Source organism: Antechinus flavipes, chromosome 1 (assembly GCF_016432865.1).
Source record: "Antechinus flavipes isolate AdamAnt ecotype Samford, QLD, Australia chromosome 1, AdamAnt_v2, whole genome shotgun sequence".
NCBI lineage: Eukaryota > Metazoa > Chordata > Mammalia > Dasyuromorphia > Dasyuridae > Antechinus > Antechinus flavipes.
This window is the reverse complement of record NC_067398.1, coordinates 534,245,845-534,271,659: the sequence shown is the minus strand read 5'-3', so window position 1 is coordinate 534,271,659 and position 25,815 is coordinate 534,245,845. Positions and strand designations below refer to the sequence as shown.

The 25,815-nt window shown below is 30.8% G+C and overlaps 1 protein-coding gene across 2 annotated transcripts in view; it reads right to left on the bottom strand.

Annotated features, from left to right (window-relative positions):
* The window catches only part of ATP9B (ATPase phospholipid transporting 9B (putative)), a 431,234-nt gene that overhangs the window by 165,702 nt on the left and 239,717 nt on the right, over positions 1–25,815 (bottom strand). For both annotated transcript variants that reach the window (XM_051970555.1, XM_051970554.1), the window contains exon 11: positions 21,641–21,717. In XM_051970555.1, the coding sequence (XP_051826515.1) occupies positions 21,641–21,717 (77 nt within the window). The remainder of the gene's footprint in view (positions 1–21,640; positions 21,718–25,815) is intronic.

Sequence of the window (25,815 nt, the reverse complement as noted above, 5' to 3'; positions counted from 1 at the left end):
TCTTGGTTATGTTCATTTTAACAATTACAAATCTTGCTTGTACATAGTTGTTTGCGTGCTGTCTTCCCCATTAAATTCTGAATTGCTTGACAGAGGTGGGAAAGTGTGTGATTTTTGCCTTTTTTGATGTCCCCATCACTTAACATAATGCCTGCCACACAGTCGGTGCTAAATGTTTGTGGCCTGACTGATATAATTGTAATGAACTCTTAGAAGTAAATACTTGGTCATATCAATCTTTTTATTTTCTTTTAAATCTGGGATCAAGGAAATCAGATCTATGTATGCCACATATTTCTGGAATCAAACAATATATTCAAATTTTCTGACAGGCACTTATACTCACCCACTGAATAAATGAGTGTGTGTGTGTGTGTGTTTCTGAAGCCAGATAAGGAAGAGATCAGTGATTTAATTACTTTAGGGTGTTCCCAGTTGCAGAAATTTTTTCAAACAATGAAGGTTAGCACTCCAAACCTAGAGTACTTAACTTTTTTCATGTCATGGATCCTTCTGAAAGACTGGTGAAGCCTATGGACCTCCACATTCTCAGAATAATCTTTTTGAACACATAAAATAAAATATATAAAATACCAAAGGAAGGCAATTATAGCAACACATGTAGATATAGTTACATAATCACACAAAATGTTATCAAAACATCAAAAACAAACAAACAAATTCACAAACTAAGGTTAAGAACTCTTGACTTAAGAACTACCAATACCATTGGGAAGTTAAATGACTTGCCTAGGGTCCCATACAGATAACTAAGAGACAGAATTTGAACCCAGTTTCTTCAAGATTAGCTCTTCATTCAATACTACATACTACTTCAGCAGTAGGATAGCTAAAAATCAGGCAAATGTTTAATTTGGAGTACCCAGTTCTAAAAAGCAAAGCCTCACAAATATACTCATCATCCAAAATCATATATTAATACATAAAATCAATGCTAAATATTTCTTGTAACATTTTTAAGTGAAAAAAGGGAAGGAAACATATGAAACAGATTTCTGATCATCAGATTTGTCTTAATATACACTGCAGGTAAGCTAATTTTTCTTCTATTTCTTTTCAAAATAAGTATGACATAATGGTAGGAAAATGGCACTATAATGACTAGAATTTAAATGAACCAAATCTAAAAAGACTATTTTAAGTACCTATAATACACTGAAACACATACCATTTTTTCATCTTCCTGTCACAATTACAATAGCCTTCAAGGAAGCTAAACACTTGTTCTACTATTGCTCTTATAAATTCACTTTTTATTGATTCTTTAGGTTACTTTTATGAGAATAATCTGTGTATGTGTGTTCCTGAATATTCTCACAATTCTTATTAGTATAAAATGTTACTGCTTGACATATGATCTTGGGTTTGCTTTATTGTTTATTTAAAACAAATTATTTGTTTCAGTTTTAATGTACAGAACCACTAATTAAATAACGAAAATATTGCAAGGAGAAGAAATGTTTCTACTTGTTTTAAAAAAAGATGAACATATTTTGATTTATTTTCCTCCCACCGATGACGATGAATTTGATATGACCCAACCATATACTCATTTTAAAATTTAAAATTTTAATTTATTTTATCAAATATCTCTCAATCACCGTTTAATTTGGTTCAGCCCTGGCAGCAATGCTGAATGAATATTTGACACATCTGACCTAGAGAGACCACCAAAATGATTTCAGGTTGTTAAAATCAACAAAATGTATACTCTTAAATCTCTTATTTAGGACCAATTCTCTCAATATGCAAAATGTCAGATCAGAATTAGAAGTATTTCTTTAAACAGAGATGAGCAAAGTTAATTCTAAAAAGTTGAAGAATAACATACTGCTTGAAGCTTTTTTTTGGAAGGGGGATGAAATTAATCCTTATACATACTTCTTTGGAAAGTCAGGAAGATGAGGACAAAAAAGAACTACAGTACATTGTCCCCCTTTTAAAGTAGATATTATTAGTTCATGAATATTGTATAGCATCAGGAACACCTTTTAGGAAAAACACTATAAAAAATTAATAAATTAATGTTAGAAACTTTAACTTCATTTAATGAAACTAAAAGGCTAGTTTTAATTCTTTGGCCAAAAAGTCTAAAATAACAAATTCTAACCGATGTCTATGCTACTTTGTTGCAGTGGTACAACTTGGAAATAAAATGCTGCTGATTCCTATTTTCTTTTTATTGAATTGGCAACAGGATGAATTCTGAAGTAAAGAAAGGAGTGACATACACTATGTCTTCTCTGGCTAAATTCCTGCTTTGAGTCTATTACACCTACTTGTGACCTAGTTCAACCAATTTACTATTTTCTCTCCCTTCCCCAATTTCTTGCTCTGGGAATAGGAGTCAAATAAGCACTGCCATTCCTGGAAAAAGACATGCCAACTGCTTGTCTGATGACTCTAATATCCGAGTGATTTCCCAATCAAGACACGCATCCTTGACTTCTCCTGGATCTGAAGGTGAGTCTAGATTTAGATATCATACCTCAGCTGCAGTTTTATTCTAGAACGTTTTAGTGTCTGAGGTCTACACACACTGAAATATCCACTAGCAATGCTGATCACTGATGAGTTCCTCCAGGACCCTCCATTCTGGTGAGGGAACACAAGCTGATAAATAATTCTCCTCCTGATTCTGCTTTTAACTTTTTTGCTTTACTTCTGATGCCCTAGCCAGGAACATTCCAAAGCCTAGAAGCTTTTTAGCTCCTTCTATTTGCTTTCCCCCATTAGAATATACATTTCTTGAAAAGAGACTTTTTATTGCTTTTATTTATATCCCCCAAATTGAGCTCAGTGCCCAACACTTGTAGGCAATTAATAAATGCTTATTAACTGGTCTTGTCATGGCTGTATATGTACATTCAGTCATTTTTCTGTAGTGTTCAATTCTTCATAATCCCAGTGAGTTTTTCTTGGCAAATATACTGGAGTAGTTTGACATTTCCTGCTCCATCTCATTTTATAAATGAGGCAGCTAAGGTAAACAGAGTTAAGTGACTTCCACACTTAGGATGTCTGAGGCTACATATGAATCCAGGAAAAGGAGTCTTCTTGACTCAAGGCCCAGTACTATATCCCTTGCACCATTCAATATATACTCATTTTCCATTTTACAAAGTCCTCTAAAGCTCTGGATGGGTTGAAGTGATATGGTTCAAATGACTTTATATAGCATAAACATGTCTATAAAGAGATGAGACAGAGAAACATACACATGGGCAGAGGAAAACAGGGTAATTCTATGAAGAACTAAGATAGGATCCTTCAGATTAAAGCTTTTCTTATTATGAAAACAACTTTACAAAAATCAGTAATACTATTTTAGCTATAATTTAAACCATGCCTCAATGATGACATGGAAAGTGAGGCTTATGGAACCTTGAGAATAGGTCAGATCAACTTTTTACCATATAAGGTTTGAAAAAGAGAGAGAGATTTCTTCTTTGAAACTTGGAGAATTTTGTTTAAAATTAGTTATTTAGAAATCCCTACTGTAATGGGGATGGTGTAGAAGAAGCCCAGCTCAGCTGCATGGCCTGTTATGTGCTATTCTTATCTTTGAGAAAAAATAAAAAAAGAAGAAGAAATAGAAAGAGCTGGAAAATATTAGGTTTGTCCAAACTAACTCATCATAAATATAGTTGCTTCTGCTTCAGATTAAACCTCTATTAAATAAATAATACTAGAAATTATCTTCTAACTTACCTGGAGGCAATTTTTCAGTGTGCCTAAAATGCAGGAGTATGTATAGGCAATGAAAAACAATGACTGGTCCTGTGTCTGGAGGTAGCACAAGAGCCCTCTATAAAATCTCTTTCTGATTGGCTGCATATCTCTCTTGGGAGCTCCCAAAGCTGCTGCTGCTTCTGTTGCCACTACCTAATCCTATCATTAGTTATATCCATGTGTGTTCAAGGCCAGCCTCAATCTCCATATCATAGTTCTCTTTCAAACTCCTAAATTGTCTTGGATTGGAAGAATGTCTCACTTTGTACGGGCTCTGCCATTCTAGAATTTGATTTCAGGTGTTATTTTAAAGTTATATAGAGGGGATTTTTGAAAGAACACAGCTAAGTGATTTGCCATCTTGGTTCTATTCCTGGAAGCCCCCCAATGAAAAAAAAGTTCTTTCCTAATACTTTGAATAGAATACTTCCAAGTTCTCCCTCGGTCACTATCACTCAGTATTCACCTCTCCTCTTTTTGAGTTCATTCTATTTACATCTACCATCCATTCAAAATTTTGGTTAACTGCTGTCTATCAACTTCCAGAACATACCCTTCTTTCCTCAATTTGTTCAGAGCCTCTTTCAGGTGAGAATTTTGCCTCTTATTTTATTGAAAAAAATTGAGACTATTTGTTGAACGCTCTCTTTTCCCCCTCATCCTTATGTCACATCATACCAGTGGTTTTTATTACTATCTCTTCCTCTGCCCTATCTCATATAGAGTTAGCCCTTTTTGTTCAAATGTCCACATGTAAAAATAATCCCATTCCATCCCAATATTTCTAGCAGATTGCTCTTCTCACCTCCACTTTCTCATTTTCCTTCCATCTCTTCTTGACTACTAAATGCTTCTCTCCTGTCAATAAACATACTCATATCTCCCTAATATTTAAAAAACCTTCCCTTAAATCATACATCCATGTTAACTATGTTTCCTCCTAAATTCCTTAAGAAGGTTGTCTACAATAAGTGCCTCTATTTCTTTCCTTAATATTCTCTTCTTAACTCTTTTAACTTCTCTAACTTCCTAAGTCTCTACCTGTCTGGCTTTTGACCTCTGAATTATCAAATCTAACAGCCTTTTTTCAATCTTTATCCTCCTTGAAAAAATTTCAGCAGACTTTGTCTCTTTCAATCACCTGTTCTAGATACTAACTTTTCTGGGTTTTCCTTCTACAACTGACTATTCTTTCTTCATATCTCCTTTGTTATATCAACATTTAGGTCATAACTTATTAAGAATACGTCTCTCTCTCTTACATGAACGGATGCTGAATGAAGTGAGCAGATACAGGAAAACATTGTACACAGTTAACAACGAGATAAAGTGATGATCCACTATAACAGATTTAGCTCTTTTCAGCAATGCAGTGATCCAAAACAATTCCAATAGGCTTGCATTTGCATCCAAAGAAAGAATTATGAAAACTCAATGAGGATCCAAAGCATAACATTTCCACTTTTTTTTTTGTTTGCATTTTTTCTCAGGGTTTTTCTCTTTTTGTTCTGATTTTTCTTTCACAGCATGACTAATATGGAAATATGTTTAAAATAACTGTACATGTATAACATCAGAATGCTTAGTCTCAGAGAAAGAGAAGGAGAGGGAAGGAAGGGAGAACAAAATTTGGAACTCAAAATCTTAGAAAAATTAATGTTAAAAACTATCTTTATGTGTAATTGGAAAAATAAAATACTATTGTAATTTTTTAAAAAAATCAAAATTGAAAGGTTAAAAAAAAATTGACAGGGTTTTGTCTTTGGTCCTCTACTCATCTCTCTTTATACTGATTTATTTAGTGATCTCATCCAAGTCCCATAAATTCAATGATCATTCCTATACTGATGATTCTCAAATCTACTTATCCCAGTTGTAAACTCTCTTCTGACCTACAGTTTCACATCTTCAATTAGCTATTTAACATCTCAAAGTGAATATCTTGTAGAAACCACACATATCTAAAACGGAATTATCTTCCCTTCCAAAAACCTTCACTTCAGAACTTCCATTATCCTCCAAGTCACTCAGATGCCAAATCTAGATGTTATCTACAACTTCTGACTCATTCTAAGCTTTCATATCAAACTTTTTGTTTTTGTTTTTTGTGAGTCAACTGGGGTTAAGTGAGTTGCCTATGGGTTACACAGCTAATAAGTCTAAGGCCAGATTTGAACTCAGGTCCTCCTAACCCAAGGCTAGTGTTTTATCCACTGCACCATCTAGCTTGCCCCTTCATATCAAACTTTTTGCCAAGAACTATAGATTTTATCTTCATAAAAATCTTTTTTTTTTTTTTTTTTTTTTTTGGTGAAAGTCTCCTAGTCTTTATCTGATAGTGGGTAGCTATGTGGCAGTGAATAAAGTGCTGGGCTTGAAGTCAGGAAAGCTCACCTTTCTGAATTCAAATCTGGCCTTAGAAAATTATTAGCTGTATGACCTTGTGCAAAGCAATGAATATGGTTTACCTCAGTTTACTCATCTATAAAATGACCTGAAGAAGGAAATTGCAAACCACTTCAATATTTTTGCCAAGAAAACCCCAAATGGGCTCATGAGAAGTTGAATTTGACTGAAAGTATTGAATCATAACTCATCTGCTACTGCAACCATTCTAGTACAGATTCTCACCACCATATATTTGGGCTGTTCTAATAACTTGCTGGCTTGTTTTTCTGACCTCAAATATCTCCTCTGGTTTAGTCCATTCTCCCCTTAACAGTCAACTAATCTCCCTAAAGCTCAATTGACTGTCACTTCTCCTACTCACCTTCAGGAACAAATATAAAACCATCTGTTTGACCTAAAAGCTTTCCATATTTCATAATCTGATCTCTTCCTACTTTTCCAGTCTTCTTATACCTTACTTCTATTCCCCAACGTCTCTGTTCAGTTCCTAGCCTCTTGACTGCTCATCATACAGACACTGCATATATAAATTCTGAACAATCTTACTCTCATCTCATTTTCCATCTCCTTCCTTGGAGCCTTAGTTTTCTTCAAATTTCAAATAAAATTCCATCTTCTTTAAGAAACCTTTCATAGGACTCCCTAATTTTAAAGCTTTTCCTGTGAGATAATCTCCAATTTATCTGATATATATCTTGTTTGTAAATCATTATTTGAATGTTGTCTTCCCCATTAGACTGTGAGCTTTAAGAGAACAGGGACTGTCTTTTGTATTTTTTTTAATCCTGTCTGGAACATAGTAGGTATTTAATATGTGCTTGCTGACTTGCCTTGAAATAACCTTTAATACTTTAACAATTCTATTTAGGACAACAGGTTTAAGAAAAAACTATCCAAACAAGATTGATTACTGATTAAATAAATCACCAGGAATTACAATTTAGTCTGATTTTTTTCAAGTCTGGAATATATTTTATAGTAATCTGATTTGACTGTCAAATGAGGCAGAATGCACAAAATCATCTCACTATAAAAAATGATATTACTATATCATCTGTATGTATCCAAAGTATGGAACAAATATATCATTTTAGATCGAAATTAAACCTTGCTGGAAATAATTTTTCTTTATATTGTTTGGAATTAAAAACATTAAATTGATCAATTAAGAATATTCTGTTCTGTGTGTTTCAGAGCGTGTCTGTGTCCTAAGGCAATGAAACAATTTTTGTAATTGTAATAAAAAACCAAATTGTTGACTTAAGAAAATTGTTGCCTGAATGACTGAATACTCTAGCAAAATAAAATAAATCCTTCTCTAAATTGTATTATATGTAAATTTCATTATGTATAGGTAGCTAAGCTTCATATAATGAAATATATACCTCTTTAATTTTTATTTCTATATGTTGAGGGAGATAAAATCCACATATCTCTTTAGATCAAGAATTACATTAGGATATATTAGTGTCAATCATCAGATATGCTAGCATGAATTACCTAAGTTAATAAGTCACTGATTTAGAATCCAAAAAGTTACTAGTCATTGCTCTTTAACTGATTTTTTTTAATAGTCTTAAAACAAATCATCTAATTTAAAAGTAAACCAAATTACAACCCATCTCCTTTTACTGCCGGGGGAGGAGATGCTTCTAAAGCACAAAAAAATAATAAGCAAATCAAATATCTATTATACATAAAATATTGAAAGATGTGGTAAATTCTTGTTTATTATATAGCTTCTCCTTGATTTTTAAGTACTTTGAGATAGGGACCAATTCTAATCACTAACATATAACAATTGCCACACATCTAATTTACTTAGCTTATGTATCTATTATTTATTACCAAGCTCCTCAAAGGCAGATACAGTCTTTTGTAATTCTTTGGTACCCCAGCCCCTATTACAGTGCTTGGCATGTAGCTCTTAAATATTTAGTGACTGAACTGGGCAGTGAGCTTTTTAATCAAGCTGTACAGTTGTTTGGTATTCATCTCTTTATGATTCAATGAACAAAGTATTTATTAACTTCTTAAAAAGTAAAAAATACTGTAATAAGTGCTGGGGATAAAAAGAAAAAAAGTAAGTTAGCCCAAAGAGAGCTCAAGGAAGAAAGCACAGAGAGATTTCAGCTTAAAGTCAGATGAAAAGGTTCCATGGTCCTATGGATAGTAACACCTCTTCTTGAACATTATTTCCAACTGGTAAAAAAGCCTATAAATTTCTGGTATTGAACCACTCGACAATGACAAGAACTTTTGATGATGAGAATTTCCTTTTGTCTGTGATTATAGCACCTATAGCAGCAGCTGCCAGGCTGCTCCATAAGATGTTCCCTTCCAGGAGGATAGCTGAAGGTACCAAGCTAGAAACGTCACTATTCTCAAATCTCTTGAGTTCAGAGTCATCCCCAGATTGTTATCATGAGAGTTTGAGAGATGTCAGCATACACTGACTATTTTGGGCCAGAACTCTGTATTTGAAACAAGGATTCTTACAAGGTGTTAACTAAGTGGAATTGATGAGACAATGGTGATTAATAGTTCTCTAGTTCAGTATGACTGGATTAATCTTACAACAAATAATGGTTCCATAGTGATATAATGATTGGCTGTAACTCAGTATACTGCATATAAACTGGGACAAACTCAGCCAGAGACAGACTTGGAGGGGCTCACAGACAGACTCAGAAGGGGACTGGAACAGACTGGGGGAAGACAGTAGCTGGAGGCTGGAGCACAAGTCCTTGGACTGTGAGACAGACTTCAAGACAGAGACCATCGTGGTGGTCCTCTTGCTCCCTCCACAGAAATCAAGACACATTCTGGAGGACCTCAAGAAAGCTAGCCCAGGCTCCAGGCAAGAAAACAAGACTGTGAAGGAGATAATAAAGAATTTGGACTTCATCCCTGGCTATTCTCGTAGTGATTACTCTACTAAAACAAAGGCTGGTCCAGAGGCCTTCAGAAAACCAACCAGAACACTACAACTGACAAAGGAACTTTCTATCTCCTTTCTCCCTCAGAATAATATTGTGCAGTTTCAGTAAGGCTGCCCTCTCCCCACCCCTGAACCACAACACTTTTCACAGAGTTGCCTCTCTAATGAGAGTTACAAAAAGACTGAAGACCCATAAGAGAGCCTATACTCATCTACCTGCTACTGGCAGCTGCTCAGCAGTTGTTAGAAACAGAAAGTATTGTCTGTGCATGCCAAATCTTATGGCCCTTTGCTGTACTAAAAGTCCTTTTCCCCTGATGCTGATCTTCAATTTTCTTTTTCCTTTAATCTCTTGCAAACTGAGGATTTTATTGACAAATCTTATGCCACCGAAGGTCAAATTCTATTCCACTAAAATGGAAAAAATAATAGAGTCAAATAAATTGACAGAAAAAATAACAAAAGTTCAGTCTCTTTTGCTATCCTCTTTCATTTTCTTTGTATCTTAACATTTTTGTATTTGTTAAAGATTATTAAATTTCCACAATCAATATTTTTATTAATTATATAGCTGTTTTGCTTTTACCAGAGAAAAGGTTCTATATATTTATATTACACATACACATACATACTATATATACATATACATTCCAGGGTGAAGACAACCCGAAAAAAATAGAACTTTTTTTTTATTATATGAGAATACTTAAATTATTTTTATATTTTACACTGTCCAATCCTGGGCCCTGGCCAAATAAAAATTATTAAATGATACTTTTCCCTCACATAAAACTTCATGTTAACATTAATTTTAAGACATATTATAAATAGTAAAATTTTAAGTGATGGTTAAAGAAGGAAAAATCAGAATAGAAAAAATTCTTTTATTATGAAGCATGAAAGAAAATTTTATAGTTTGGAGGTGGAGGAAGTATTAGCAAAAAAAAAAAAAGTTTCCCTTCATTTTAAGTTTCAATATGAGAAGCTTTTTATGTTTCAGAATGATATAGAAAAATATGTTGAGGCTTCCATCATCTTTTACGCTGACTCTTGTAAGAGCTCTCTAACTGGATTCCCTGCCTCATATCTCTACTCACTCACTAAAAATTATGTTTTACAAAGCTGCCAAATCAATTTTCTTCAAACAATGTAATTCTCATCATGTCAACAAACTACTGTAATACCCTATTGTTACTGTTGGGATGAAATACAAACTCAGTTTCACATGAAAAACTTCTCACAATTTCATCCTTTCTTATTTTTTTCAGTTTAAGAAAATATTAATAAATGCAATAGAATAAATTATATATATATATATAGAATTTAGATATATTTGATTATTAAATTACATTTTTCTAACAAATTTTGAAGCCATTTCATTATAAAATACCAATTAACCTAAAGCCTATATTAAGACAAACATAAAAAATTATTTTTTAAATTAAAAAGAAAAAAAAATTAGGTTGTGATGAGAATAAATATTATTTAGTTGATATTAATGTAATTTAGAGATTATTTAGTGGTAGAAAAAAGTTTAAATTGAGACCAACAAATACCATTAAATTTTATTTTTAAGATTTACTACTAAATTACAAAACAATCACCACTACATATGCTATGTTCCTAGCTCTTGCTACTTCAAAGACAACGTGGTTAAATTATGATGCCTAATATGTATTTAACATTATATACCTATAAATACAGTTCTCAGATTGTTCATTTAAGATTTTCATGTCACTTCTTGAGTACAGCTTTTTGGTAACATTATTCAAGCTTATTTATACATGCTATTTCTTTCCACTATGGATGTCACTACCAATATCAAAAAGATTACTTTTTGTTTCAGGAAGCATCTTGAAATTTCAGACATTACAACACAATTATCCCAAACACAGTCCAGCTCTCTCTATTCTTTCAGTTTCTGCTGCAGCTTTCTATATATTTGTAGTGTACATCCAAGGCAAATATATTGATGGATTATATTAATCAGCTCTCTAACTCCAAGTTTAAGTCTGGTCAAGGGGCCTTCTCCATCTATATGGCATTTTTTTTTTTCTTTTTTTAGTGTAGATTGCTGAACCTATTGGAATGACTATGGCTCTCACTACTACTACTCAGATGCCATCTGGCATTTCATTTCTTAATGCAGTTTGCATATATCTGCAAATTAGCATCTTTAGGATGTCAGAATCAATACAGTATCTCTCTTCCATTAAACTTCTGCAGATGGACATCCACTATACAGTAGCAAATATCTTTGGTAAGCATAAATCCAAATTAGGCAAATTAAGTTGGCATTTCTATACAGAAGTCTCCAATCTTTATATATCAATCCCTAATTTCTCTCTTGAATTCCAGTCTTCTATTACCAACTACCTACGGGATATTTCATCTAGATGTTGTTAAACATTGCAAACTTAAACATGTATAAAACATTACCATCTTTCACCAAAAATCTTTCAAATTTCCCTATTTCTGTCAAGGATACCACCAAATTTTGTTAGCCAGGTACATTTCGCTTTTAACTCCTCACTCTTATTTATCCTACATATTGAATTATTTGCCAAATCATGTCATTTCAACCCCACCCATGTTGAGTGCTGTGTATCAAAAAACTAGCTCAACTTCCCATTTTTCTCTCTCTCATATATAACATTTCATCTTCCATCTCCACATCTTTGTATTAGCTGCCCTCTATCAATGCTGTGCCTCTCCCCATCACCCCTTCCATTTGGAATATCTTTCCCACCTCACCTCTACTTCTTAGAACCTTTACTTTCCTTTAAGGTTCAGGTAGTATCTATTTCGACAGGAAGCCTTGCTGATCTCTCCACTGGCTACTGCCTTTCTACTTCCAAATTATTAACTCTCTTTTTTGTATACAACTATAAAATATACATGCTGTCTACCATAGCTAGACACTGACTTCATCAAAGATTTTTACTTTTGTATTTATATCCCCAGTACCTAATATGAAATCTATCACATAATAGGTGCTTAAAAGATGTTTATGAATTGCCAGATTAATCTCTTTCTTTTCTTTCTCAGTTGATAGTTATAAGAAGATCACTGAACAAAATTAATTCTGTTATTATCAAGGAATCTTACATAGTAGGTATTACTAAAATACTTCCTCCCCTTCCTAATTAAGAAAATTAATGCTTTTACAAGACTGGGAAAATTAGGCCATAGGTAAGGTATTAGTGATGATTTTAATACTTTATTAATACCTTTGATTTTTAAAAACTAATTAGACTCATCCCTAGTTCTTCAAGTAATCAACATCCTATTAGACAAACCTACTGAAACCCAGGATTTTTTTATTTGCAAATTTTACTTTTTCTCCCTTATTCATAAAGTGATGTTATATATGCTTTTTTTTTTTTAACTGCATCACCAGTCACAAATCAAAGCACTATCAGTGCTGATAAATTTGGTAAAATTCTTATATTTATAAAAGAAATTAATGAGATATTAATAAGCACAATGAAGTGACGTCATATGTAAGTTTAACTTAGTAAGTTAAACTGGGCTTATGTCCTAAAGAGATCTTAAAGAAGGGAAAGGGATGTGCAAAAATGTTTGTGATAGCCCTTTCTGTAGTGGCTAGAAACTAGAAATTGAATGGATGCCCATTAATTGGAGAATAGCTGAATAAGTTGTGGTAAATGAATATTATGGAATATTATTGTTCTGTAAGAAATGATCAGCAGGATGATTTCAGAAAGGCCTAGAGAGACTAACATGAACTGATACTGAGTGAAATGAGCAGAATCAGGAGATCATTATACAATATTCTATAATAGTTTATAATAATTTATGCTGCTGGTAGATAGTAGTTTTGTGTGTTGAATCTAAGCTTAACTACTGTTTACATATGTTTAGTACCTATTTCTCCACGGTATTTAATTACCATACTAAAGGCCTACCATCCGGTTTTGGGGTTTGACGGAAGCAATAAAATTTAATAAGGGGGGTAGGGGAGCTTAGTGGTAAAAAACCTTTATAAATTATGAGTTATTATTTGTTACACACATGTACACACACACACGTACATATACACGTACACACACACGTACATATACATGTACACACACACATACACACACACACACGTACACACACACACACGTACACACTTCAACAATTCTGATGGACGTGGCTCTCTTCAACAATGAGATACACCAAATCAGTTCCATCTGTTCAATAATAAAGAGAATCAGCTACACTAAGCGAAAGAATTGTGGGAAATGAGTGCAAACCACAACATAGCATTTTCACTCCTGTTTTTGTCTGCTTGCATTTTTGATTTTCTTCTCAGGTTATTTTTACCTTATTTCTAAGTCCAATTTTTCTTGGGCAGCAAAATAACTGTATGGATATGTATATATATTGTGTTTAACATATATTTTAACATATTTAACATGTATTGGTCTACTTGCCATCTAGGGGAGGGAGTGAGAAGAAGGAGGGGAAAAGTTGGAACAGAAGGTTTTGCAAGGGTCAATGCTGAAAAATTACCTATGTATGTATTTTGTAAATAAAAAGCTATAATAATAATATAAAAAAACTTAGTAAGTTAAATTATAAAAGCTCAACAACCATCAAAATAGAGGCAAGAAAATATTTTCCAGTGATTTGGCTTCCTATTCTACTAAATAAGCGTACATGCCACAGAGGGTCAGATGAAGGTTATATAATCTGTTGTATCCTCAGTTGGTTTTAGTTCTCTCATGTTTCTTAAAAGATGTACATTTTGCCTTTTTAGTATGATTCTTGAATTCATCATATCCAAAAAAGAAATGTGAAGGAATATATTACTTAGCCTTTCTAACATTCAGGATCAGCAAGAAGACTATTATTGAAGTCCCCCTTTAATTTCCATGTGACCTTCCATGCCTTGTAGTGAAATAGAAGAAACATTTACATAGTGACATAACTACTCTCTAGTAAAATCATTATTATGTATAGCCTTTCAATAGCATTTTCCCCCAATCAACAATTTGATTGCCAGCTAAATAATTGCTTATGTATTTTGCTACTTGAACAAGAACTTGTGCTTTCTTTTCTCTAGCTGAATAGCACAGCTGAATGTTATGAAAAATAAAATTTATATTAGTCTCCATAACAACCATGTCAGCTCTATTTGATATCAACTGCCTTTTCTTAAAGAAACTCTAAACCTTTTCTAGCTCCTACTCTTTAAAGAGCAATATCTTTGCACCATAGTTCATGAGATATAGATTTAATAAGGATAAATTTAAAAGATTGTAATTGTTTACTTATCACTAACTTTAGAACCTAACTAGATATGACTCCATAATCATAATTTTAGTTAGTTCTAAGTGTTTGTTCTGAATTGAGAAAATCTGGGTTTTAATCTCATCTTGGAGTAGTTAAGTAGTGCAGGAGATAAAGCATTGGACCTAGGATAGACCTAAGTTCAAAGATTGAGATACTCTCTATGAGACTTCAGGCAAGTCACCTAATTAACTATTGCCTGCCTCAGTTTCCTCAATTGTAAAGTGAGATAATATTGAGGTTCCAATGAAATATTTATAAAACATTTAGCATAATGCTGCACATAGTAAGCCCCACTTCTGATATATATGGTTTGTGTCGTGATCTTGGGCAAGTTACTTGACATCCTTTAGCTCTTGTTTTTTTTTTTTTTTACCTGTAAAAACTGAGAGTGACAGACTAGATATACTGAAGTTTCTTTTGGGTTTTGAGTTAAAATAAAATGAACTGAAGGCAAATAATGAAGGCATGTTATAGCCTACTCTAGACTGGCATTTCCCTTTAAAAACAATATTATTTTATGTTAAATTATATGAGTGGAGACATAGTTGCTAGTGAACATGCAACCTTTTTTTAAGTTCTAAAGAGACCTAAAGATCATTAAGATTTTATTCTTAATACTTAAAAAAAAAATGTTACTTTTGATTACATTTTTTAAATTCCATTAGGAATATTCCTAGTATTTGAAAACTGCACCTGTGGGGGAAACTCCTGACAATTTTATCTTATTATGGTTGTAAAACTGAAAACTGTGTATCATATATTTTTAATGTTCTGCAAAAGGTAATTATTAGTTGCCAATGCTAATTACATGGAGAAAATGAAAGCTGCTTAATTTTATGTTAAATTTATCATGCACATGTTTTATTGAATGTAGTTTTTGAAAATACAAGTTTAGTGTGATTATTAGTTTGATTATAATGGAATTTGAGTTAATGAATTATAGACTTCAACAGGTATTTTCAGATACTTGAAATGTATATAAAGTCAATCTATATTAAGTTTTCTGTTTTAGATGAAAATTAGGTTTTTTTAAAAGAAATTCTTAATTAAGAGAAGTGATCATGGAAAGAGGAACATGAAAATTTTCTAAAGAATAATAATATGAAAATTAAAAGGAATTTTGGCTTTTGGATTGTTCTATTTGCTCCTGTGCTATTTGAAGATGTGTTGAAGAAGACTTAATATGGTAGGCTCGATTAGTACATTTCAGATTATATTTATAATTGTTCCAGAATTGTCCTATCAACACAAATGATGCACAATTAAGAAGTAATGCTAATATTAATTCCTAGATGATTCATCTGGAACTGCAAAGGGCATTCTAAGTAATCTAATTTAGCATTTCATGTTACAGATGAGGAGAATGAGCCTCAAAGAGGTTAAGTGATTTGACCAGTATGATCTTGAGAGAAGAGCAAAAATCTGAACTCAGGTGCAAGGATTCCCTCTTTTCGCTATAATCTGCTGGACAGGCAGGATTTTGTCCTTTTGTATCGTTTTGGAGAAACCTCATGAATTAGGATAAAAATGTTATTCAAGTTGTTGATTTATAATATGCACTCTTTATAGGCTTGAAATATGAGCCAGATGGTTCAGAAAGCAAAATAAAGAAAAATTTTAAAAATTCCAACAAACATATCACAATTCTTCCTTGAAAAATATCTTTCCTCATTATCAATGAATGCTCATTGTAAAGAACAATGAGATAACAATATTTAATTATCAAATACTTTAACATAAAGTTACACATAAATATAATGTTATAATCAGTAAGATTTTATTTTTATTCAGAATTTCATACTATAAAGAATTAAAAGTTATAATTTAGCAAACAACTTACACATCAAAGAATAAAAGACATTTTTCAACTGAAAGCACCTGCTTTCCAAACTCTAAATCAGATGCATACTTAAATGGAATTTAAAGACTCAATTTAATTTTTTTTTAGTTTAGATATTTTCAACAATACTATGATATAACAATATATCCCAGATGTTATAATTAGGAATGTGTTTTTTTTTTTTCAACATTTAACATTTTGCCTCTTAACTGCTGCCTGAAATTATAAGTTTATTTATGTTCACATTTCAGATGAAAGAGCACAACTTTTAATTGTTAGCAGCTGTAATATCAAAGTGTGCTGATTATACAAGCGAAGGCGGTATGTGTATTGTCATAATCCTAAGAACCATACTGTGGCTTGTCTATACGCTACTGAATTACTTTATTGTAGGTTTGCTTTTTGAGTTAATCCCTTTTCGATGAGGCTCTGAAACACTGTGATTTGTTAATATTAATAATAGTTGTTCTAAAAATGCTCAAAAGTTTTTAAAAATCCAAGTGCATTGATTGTAATGCTATTTTTTCAAACATGCAGTCCCGTTATAAAACAGAAGCTCAAATTTTTAAACAAGTATTTAAATCCAAAAATATTATACCACTTTATAAAGCAACTACTAAGAAAAACAAGGTGATATGAATATATATATACATAATTCCCAATAAAAATTTGCTCTTCTATTATCTTAAATATAAATTTTCAGATAAAGCATACATACATTAAAAATTAAATTGTTTTTCAAGACAAGGAATGTACTCTCTAATACTATGTTAATTTTTCTGCACAATAAGTATGCACTGTAACTGTGCTGATTCTATTTTGTTCTATTATTTTAAAATGCCTTTACAAAGATTCAGATAATAAGAGGCCATTTTAATTCACATAATGGCATATATCACTTGTCTCTTTGTCAATGAGACATTTGAAAGCATCTTTTTATTAGAAACACAAATCAATATACCCAAGGGATTGCAATAACTGCTTCAGGCAATTTGTATTATCATTTCATCCTTGATGTTCCTCCTCTGAGCAACTTATTATTATGAATGGCGTGAAAATGGCAACCTGTCACAATTGATTTTTCCTAACCTTTTATAAGAATTTTTCCCCTTTTTAAATGTAATCAAGTATCATTCTATTAAATATGTCTAAGGCTAGCTTGTAAGAAATAGTCCATAACTACTGCTGCAACCCTTATAATTTAAATTTTCTCAAAATTATTGTAAAGATAATTATGTAAGAATAATAACTTTCTATTTGCATAAAGTTTTAATAGAAAATCCCTTATAGCTCTAAGAAAATAGTTTTCAAACCTTTAAATGTTTAATGTTTAAACACTGATTCAAGCATCAGTTTTGTGAAGTGACTGTGAACCAAAGAAATATTCTTTGGATGGAGATGAAAATCAAGCATGTATCTTATCCTGTGAATTTATATTCTAACCAGTTAGGAAAATCAAAGAACTGTATTTTTTGTTTTCATATCCAGACAAAGATTATTATACAAATATAGTTTCTATACAAACTGACAGTTTAGGAATCGTTAACTGATATTAATACTCTCAATTTGTTCATAAAGAATTTCAAAGACTTAAAAAGATTTCTCATGCTCATTGGATTATCAATATTGAAGTTAGGCATGTTGGAATTTGGTAAAATTGTAGAAAGTAGACCACCTGAATGGATGAAATGTTGAAATGTATGAAACATTTATAGCAATATGGTTGCTCTTAAAAAACAACAACAAAAATCAACTATCATTCTTGGTAGATGTTAGAAGTTTTACTCTTTCCAGAAACATAGAAAATATCTTTGTTCAAAGTGACATGTCATTTTTTGAGAAGAAATTACTAAAAGACAAAAAGCAAATTAGGAGAAAGTTAGTGTTGAAGGGATTCAGTATCATTGAAACTTCCAAGGCATACATTGAGGAGATGGGGAAAAACAGATAGAATGAATAGGAGTGGAAGTGGGGAGAGGGATAAATAGTGGCAAAGAAGAATGAGAATTTAGGCTTTTATCCATTATCTTATAAACTTTTACTTATATAAAGTCAGGAAAAATCTGCAAGTACATTTTCTGTGCCAGAGACAAGTTTTCTTGCATAAGAAGTTCCTGCCCTCAAGAAACTCATAATCTAATGAGGGAAATAACATCAACACAAATGAGATATACAGAGGGTAAAAAGAAGGGCAACTCATATGGAAAGCACTAGCACTGGGGTGGATCAAAAGGTAGGACTTAAGTTGAGACCTGAAGGATTTATACACCTTTTAAGTGCCTAATGAGAGATACAAAAGAAAAATAATATTTTCTACTAATTTTGTAAAAGAATACACTGAGTATTAGGAAATTTCAACGAAAAGTTAGAAGACCCAGATTTTATTCCTTGCTTCACCACAATTTAGTCTCTCTAGCCCTGACCTAGCTATTCTCTTCTATCATTAAAATAATATGTATTTCTTCCTCTGGGCCATTCTGTTAGGTAACAGCTTTCTAATCTTATCATTGGTAACATGTCATCAGATACTCATTAATTTTCAGGTAACATATGTAAAATGCAACAAGGCCCTTCTGCCTTTTGCCTGCAAAGACAGGATTTTAGACAGGCTGAAAAGATTTTGTGGCACTCAAACTTTACAACCAAAATCTACAAAGTACAGGTAATAATACAGGGTAAAGATAATAATATAATGTTCACCATGTTCGTAATATCTATGAGCTACAAACCTGAATGATATATTCATCTTTCTAACCTATTATTTTCACTTCATTTGAATCACTATTTATTTTTTGTACCGAAGCCTTCTCTCTTTCCTCTCCCCTTTGATTATTTCAATTTTACTTCCCAGGTGAGTTATATAGATTATGTACACTAACCCACTTGGTATTCAATCTATGCAATGTCTTTTACTTAAATATGTTCTATACATTTTTCCAAATTTTTAATGTCCAATAATTCGTTAATTTTCTTATTTGTAGCAAAACACTTATTATGCATAATAAGTATAATAAATCTTCAGGAAAACTCTCTAAGCAGACAGGTCTCTTGGATCTCTTCCCTGTTTTGTAAGTGACAGTTCAAAGTTTAATTTCTTATAAGCGTATTTTTCTTTTATTTTTCTCCAATCTTAAGGTTGTTCAGATGAAATTCAGCAATCATCTTTTTAATCATTCATATATTCTAAGTGATTTTTCAGCCGTGGATCATTCTAAACAGACATTTTACCATATAGAAAAGCTTACTTTTATCTTCAAAGAGACTTCACTATGTGATCTCTCCTGAAAATTACAAAATAATATTTAAAATCCAAAGTAAATCTTGTCTGAGCATCTACTGCCAGTGACCTAATTCTTAAAAATACTTCATAAAAAAACTGTATCGCTCATTTGTCTTTCTCTGGGATTGTGTGCATAAAGTGGAGGAACCACCCAATTCCTTAACCATTTAGGAAGTAAAAACCAAAGTTAGCAGAAGTTTAGAAAAGAAACAAGAGAGAAGTTACACAAAGCCTAGTAGTGAGCACTTAAGTGCTTAAAGAAAATCAGTTGGTCCAATTCAGAAAATAAACTAAACACAATAATCCGATTAAAATAAATTTTAAAATGATTTATCTTATAGAATTTCATGTCCAGAAATTGCAATCATTAATCATGAGCCCAACTGGAATGGGTGAAAAGAAAGAGTAGTTGAGAAGAGGAAATGAAATGATAAATCTGGAGAAAAATTGTCAGAAAAATATCAATGAGGAGGAAAAATAAAGAATAAGAATAATAGGATGAAGAGAACAATATTATAGGGCAAAAGAAATATATGGATAAATACATTAGGAGACAGTTTAAAAAGTATAGTTTCCCCTCAAAATATCATCAAATACAACTCGTTACTCATCTTTGCCCCCTTACTTTAAAAAAATTTTAAATGCAAAGAATGAGAATAAAACCTTAAGTTAAATACCTGCTATTATCTAGATTTATCTAAAAAAAAAAAAAAAGGAAATAAAATTCTTTCATTTGTGCTTTGTAATAGAATTATACTCTGTGTACATGATTTTATTCCTAGCAACAATTAACTTTTTAAAATATTAATTTTCAATAAAGTGACTATGCAAAAGAACTTCAATAAAGCTAAAAAAAAAGAATCAGAAGGGTTTTGTTTCTAAATGACTGTATTTTCTATGAAATTTACATGTAAATACCTTATTGGTATCATCATATTCTTATTGAATATGTTTTTGACATTAATATTTCAGAAACATATAATAAACACAGATATACTGACATGGTTTCCCATCAAGTGCAGAAAATTTAAGCGTGCAAATTCCATTAGAGATAATTGGAGTTAACCACCTAATTCTCTTGTGTATTGGTATGAGAAGATTTATCTTGGTTTATGCTCTGAAGAAAAGGCAGTTAATAGAAACTTTGAATGCAGGCATAATAGTGTTACAGAGTTACTATAGTTAAAGGTTTGCTGCCATTTTCCTAACTTTTAAAGATTAGTTCAATTTAAAGAAATATATTTTTAAAGATTTTTCAAACACAATGTTTTTATAACACTATGTTACACAATTTTAAATACTGTCTTTCAAGTTATCTAAACACAATATATACTCTATAAAATGACATTTTAATATCAGGCTAAAAATCCATTAAATGATATAAGTTAACATTAAGTTGTATATACAACTACAGCATAAAATTTTTGAGCTGGGTTAAATATCATTATCTTAATATAATTTTCTTAAAATTACCTCTCAAATGTTCACCATTTAAGTAACTGTACATTCAACAATCCTATATATACAAATACGGGTGATATGGCTCATAGAATTAATCTTTAATAGTCTACCATAATTCTTCTAAAATGTTAATGACTCTGAAAATATTATTATCAATATAAATATCATTGAAGCAAATAAAATATTTTTGAAACATTATTAAAATTTTGTATGACAATTTATTTGGAAATAATGAATAGTAAATGCTATGAAATATGAAAAATGAGACATTACATTGTAATATTAGCAAATTAATTCAGAGGCCCACAATTATCTATGTAATCCAGTGTGTATTTTGGATGTTGTTTAAATTAAGATTTTTTTTCCTAAGTGAAAGGTGCTCAATGTACACTGACAAATAAGTCAATTTAAGCTGCTGGAAACAAACAATTAGAAATTTATCTTAGTGAACTAAGAATCATACCACTATTACACAGTAGTACTATGTCAAATCATCAAGTAAATTAAGACTGCTAATGCTTGTTTAAATGTTTCTTATATGGTAAACTAAAAATGTACAAACTTTACTGAACTATATGAACTTTAAGATCATTGAAATGAAAAATAAAATTAATTAAAGTAGCCACTTTTTTTTTTTTTAAATCTAGCCTACCTTGTTTTTTGGATTGGATGTATTCATTACACTTCGAGTTTCTTTTCCAGTGTAAATAACAACACCTATTACAGTTCCTATAAAAATATAAAGATAGTCCTTTTAAACAAAATTGTTCATTAACTGAGAAACAAAAATTAAAATTAAAAGCTAACAAATAATTATTTTACTAGGAAATAATTACATTAAATTGACACTACGTAACAAGTGGCTAGTTTAAGATGACTTTTTGAACTTGAAATATTTATGTTTTTTTGCAGTGAGCAAGAGGGATTCAGACAATATTTCAGCAGAAAAAAAGAATATTCAATATTCAAATGATCACTCATGTGATCTAAATATGTCTTTTGTTTACACATAAATCATAGAAGAAAATTAAATGGCTAAACCTTGTCATCAGCATCACAAAGTGGTAATAGTCTTTCATTAGCATCCATGAAAATGATAATATCCTTTCACTGACGTCAGTGAAAGTAATAGTACCCTTTCATTACTGTCACTTAAACAAGATACTAAATCATTAACTGTCCAAAATATTAACAGTTGAATGTAAAAACTTTAAAAACCAAAATAAGGTGTTAGGAAAGTAACATAAAAGATTATTTTTCAAAAGCAAAATTCTACCTAATTCATAAAAATATGAAGGTCATAAATATGAAAATAGGGCTTTTTCTGGTATAGTTATATTTAAAAGGGTATAAAATAGTCTTTTTTATTAACCTCTTTATCACTGTTATTAATATTGTTTATTTTTACAGAATACAAAACAGATATGTGTAATTTCAGTGTGAAAACAACTGTATACTACTCTAACTAAGATCAGTGGATTAAAAGAGCTTATGATGTTACTGCATGATTTTTACAGTTTAATAATTTGAAACCTCTACAAGTCTATAGAATGGTGCTGTTTTAAATGCACATTATTTTTCATCAACTTCATAAACATGCAGAAAACTTTGAAAGACAATTAAGAGAAGGTTAGGGAACTCATATTTCTTAATAAGAAAGTTCTTTACAATAGTTATAATGACAGTCTTTTAAACTATTGTACATGGATCTGGTCTGTCTTCGTTTTGTAGTAAAATTAAAAATGCAGGACAAGAACAAACAAAGAGACTAAAGAAATATTATACTGTGAGATACTCAGATGACAGGTAACTGACCGTAATTAATATTATAGGAATATAGTCATACACACAGTAAAATAAGTCATAATGAGTGCTAATTAGAAATATTTCTACTTTCAATCTAAGTGACCAATATTGCCTTAAAAAGAGTCATACATGTTTTCTATGTTTAGTAACTGACCTAGACACTAAAATAAATGCTACATTTTAAATATTTGAAAATTTAAAATATATACGTTCTAATAACAACAGCGGTCTTCATGCAAATGCAAAAGTCAGACAATAAGCATCTTAACTTTAAATGAAATATAGAATTTAGTCAATATATCTTGTCTGTGTCAACCATTTTTAAATATTTTTAAAAATTTATGTTCCATTTTCTCCTTGCCTTCGCTCCACCCCTTCCAATATATTAAACATGTGTAATTTTCTATACATATTTCCACAATTATCATACTCAAAAAGAATCAGATCAAAATGTAAAGAAAATGAGAAAGAAAATAAAAAGCAAGAAACAACAAAAAAAGGTGTCACCCATTTCTTGTCTATTTCATTCAAAACACGAATGCATCGTTAGAATTAGGGAAACATGATGTCAGAACATGGCCATTTATGACCTTTACTACATCATAGTTATAATCAGAATCATCAAGTTTAGAAAAATAAATAATCAATGCTATTGTCTAAAAAGGAAAAAACCTATTAATAAAAACACATAAATGATAATTGAGGATTAGTATTACAATTAAAATATTTTCTTAAAAATGAAGTTTAAACAAATAAAATGATCAATATTTTTATGATGATATACCATATATATAATAAGCATTTACCCCATGAATTCAAGTACTATTTTTCTAATTAAGTCATTCATAAACAATTAAAGAAATTAAATCTTAAAATATGGATGGGAGGATCGGGATAATGGAAAAGTAAAAGTAACTTCTACAAATGATAAAAATATATAAACTTTAAAATTAACAAAACTCACAGTTTGTTGACGGAAAGCTTACAATGTGCTTTTCTCACAAAACCTTTGAGAAGCAGATAGGTAAATATTATCCCATAAATAAAGGCATTGTAAGGTTAAGTAATATGCCCACAGTCACATATTTAGTGAGTAAGAGAGAAGATTTAAATAAGTGTATACCTCATGACGCAAAGTACATTGTTCTTTTTAGTTCAAGAAGTTTTCTTTTAATTATGTTTGAGTACTTAAAAAAAAAAAAAAAGCCAACAAACCCCCCAAAACAAAACAACCTCCACTCCCAAACTCAAAACATAAAAATATAAATTCAGGTTAAAATACATTAGAAAAAAATTTAAAGTAAAGAAAATTATTTCGAAAATTAACAATCTTCTGTTTGAACTGGGGATATTAAAATTAAATTTTTATTTTAAGTGTCAAATTAAATGATTTTTCCTTATTGTGGAAAGATTTTTTTTTCCTAAAATAAAATGAATATTCAAGTATGTTTTTATTTATTTAAATAAAAATTTCAAAATAATCTCCAAAAATAAGTCATATAACTTATATTTTAAAAACCAAATATAAAACATCCATTCTAATCTGTGAAGTAATACTGAATATTTACAAAATTATTTACATTAGCTCTTACAAGGTCTAATATGAAATATTATAAAACTATGCTTGGAATATTTAATTATTTTAAAAATAAATTTCTTTCTATTTAATTTAGCATAATTTCCTATATGAAGCATAAATAGACTAACACTTATGTAATGAGAAATGCTGATAAATCAAATTTTGAACTAAGTTTTAAAAATGCTTAATAATTTTTATTTTTTACACTAATCATCCATTCACATGCTTTGTCTCAAATAACTTCATAATAATTAAGTAAATTTAGCTAAACAAAACCAAGAAAACCACCAAATCTGATGTTAAGGAATATCCTATAACCATAGTCCCCAATGTATTTAATAAGTAGAAAAATATTTCATCTTATGCGGGACTAAGATGTGTCACTGCATTACATCTCAACTCAATTCCTTTTAAATGTTTTAGTTTATATTTATATTGCTGTAGTTATATATATGTCACACAATACAATACACACATATATGTTGTTCGTATATACTCAGACACACGCGACAATTCTGCATTATTTGCTTTTTATTACCTCATTCTAGAGCTCCCACATTTCTCTGAATTCCAATTCCTTATCTCTGTAGTTGTAAAGATCCAATAACCAAAGATGGTCCACTAATATTTCATAACACTTATATACCACAATTTCATTAGCCATCCCCAATAAATGGAGATAAGTGAAATTAGCAAAAAGGACAGAAATGCTTTGTATTTAGGCAAGCTTAATCTTAAACATGACCAAAATTATTTATAAAGTCTAGCATAACAACTCAATATTTATACTTTTCATTTGGAATATATGTTTAATATTATTAATGTAACAAATTAAAAATTCATTGTATGGGTCATTTCTGTTATTTCAAAATTTCCTATATAATTTCAAATATTTGCTACAATAACATTTATACAATTATAATCAAATTCTTGAATTGCTTCCTTAATTTTATAAATTAATATAAAATACTTTAAAATTCTACAGTATCACCTAGAAAAAATAACAAAATTCTTCTGGAAGAACAAAAAGTCAAGAATTTCAAGGGAACTAATGAAAAACAAATCAAATGAAGATGGCCTAGCTATACACAATCTAAAACTATATTATAAAGCAGCGGTCACCAAGATCATTTGGTATTTGCTAAGAAAAAGACTAGTTGATGAGTGGAATAGGTTAGGTTCACAAGGCAAAATAATCAATAAACTATATAATCTAATGTTTGACAAACCCAAATACCCCAATTTCTGGGATAAGAATTCACTATTTGAGGTTAGGTTCAAAGGACAAAAGAGCCAATAACTTTAATAATCTAGTGTTTGACAAAACCAAAAACCCCAGTTTTGGGGATAAGAACGCATTATTTGACAAAAATTGCTGGGAAAATTGGAAATTAGTATGGCAGAAACTAGGCACTGACCCACACTTAACACCGTACACCAAG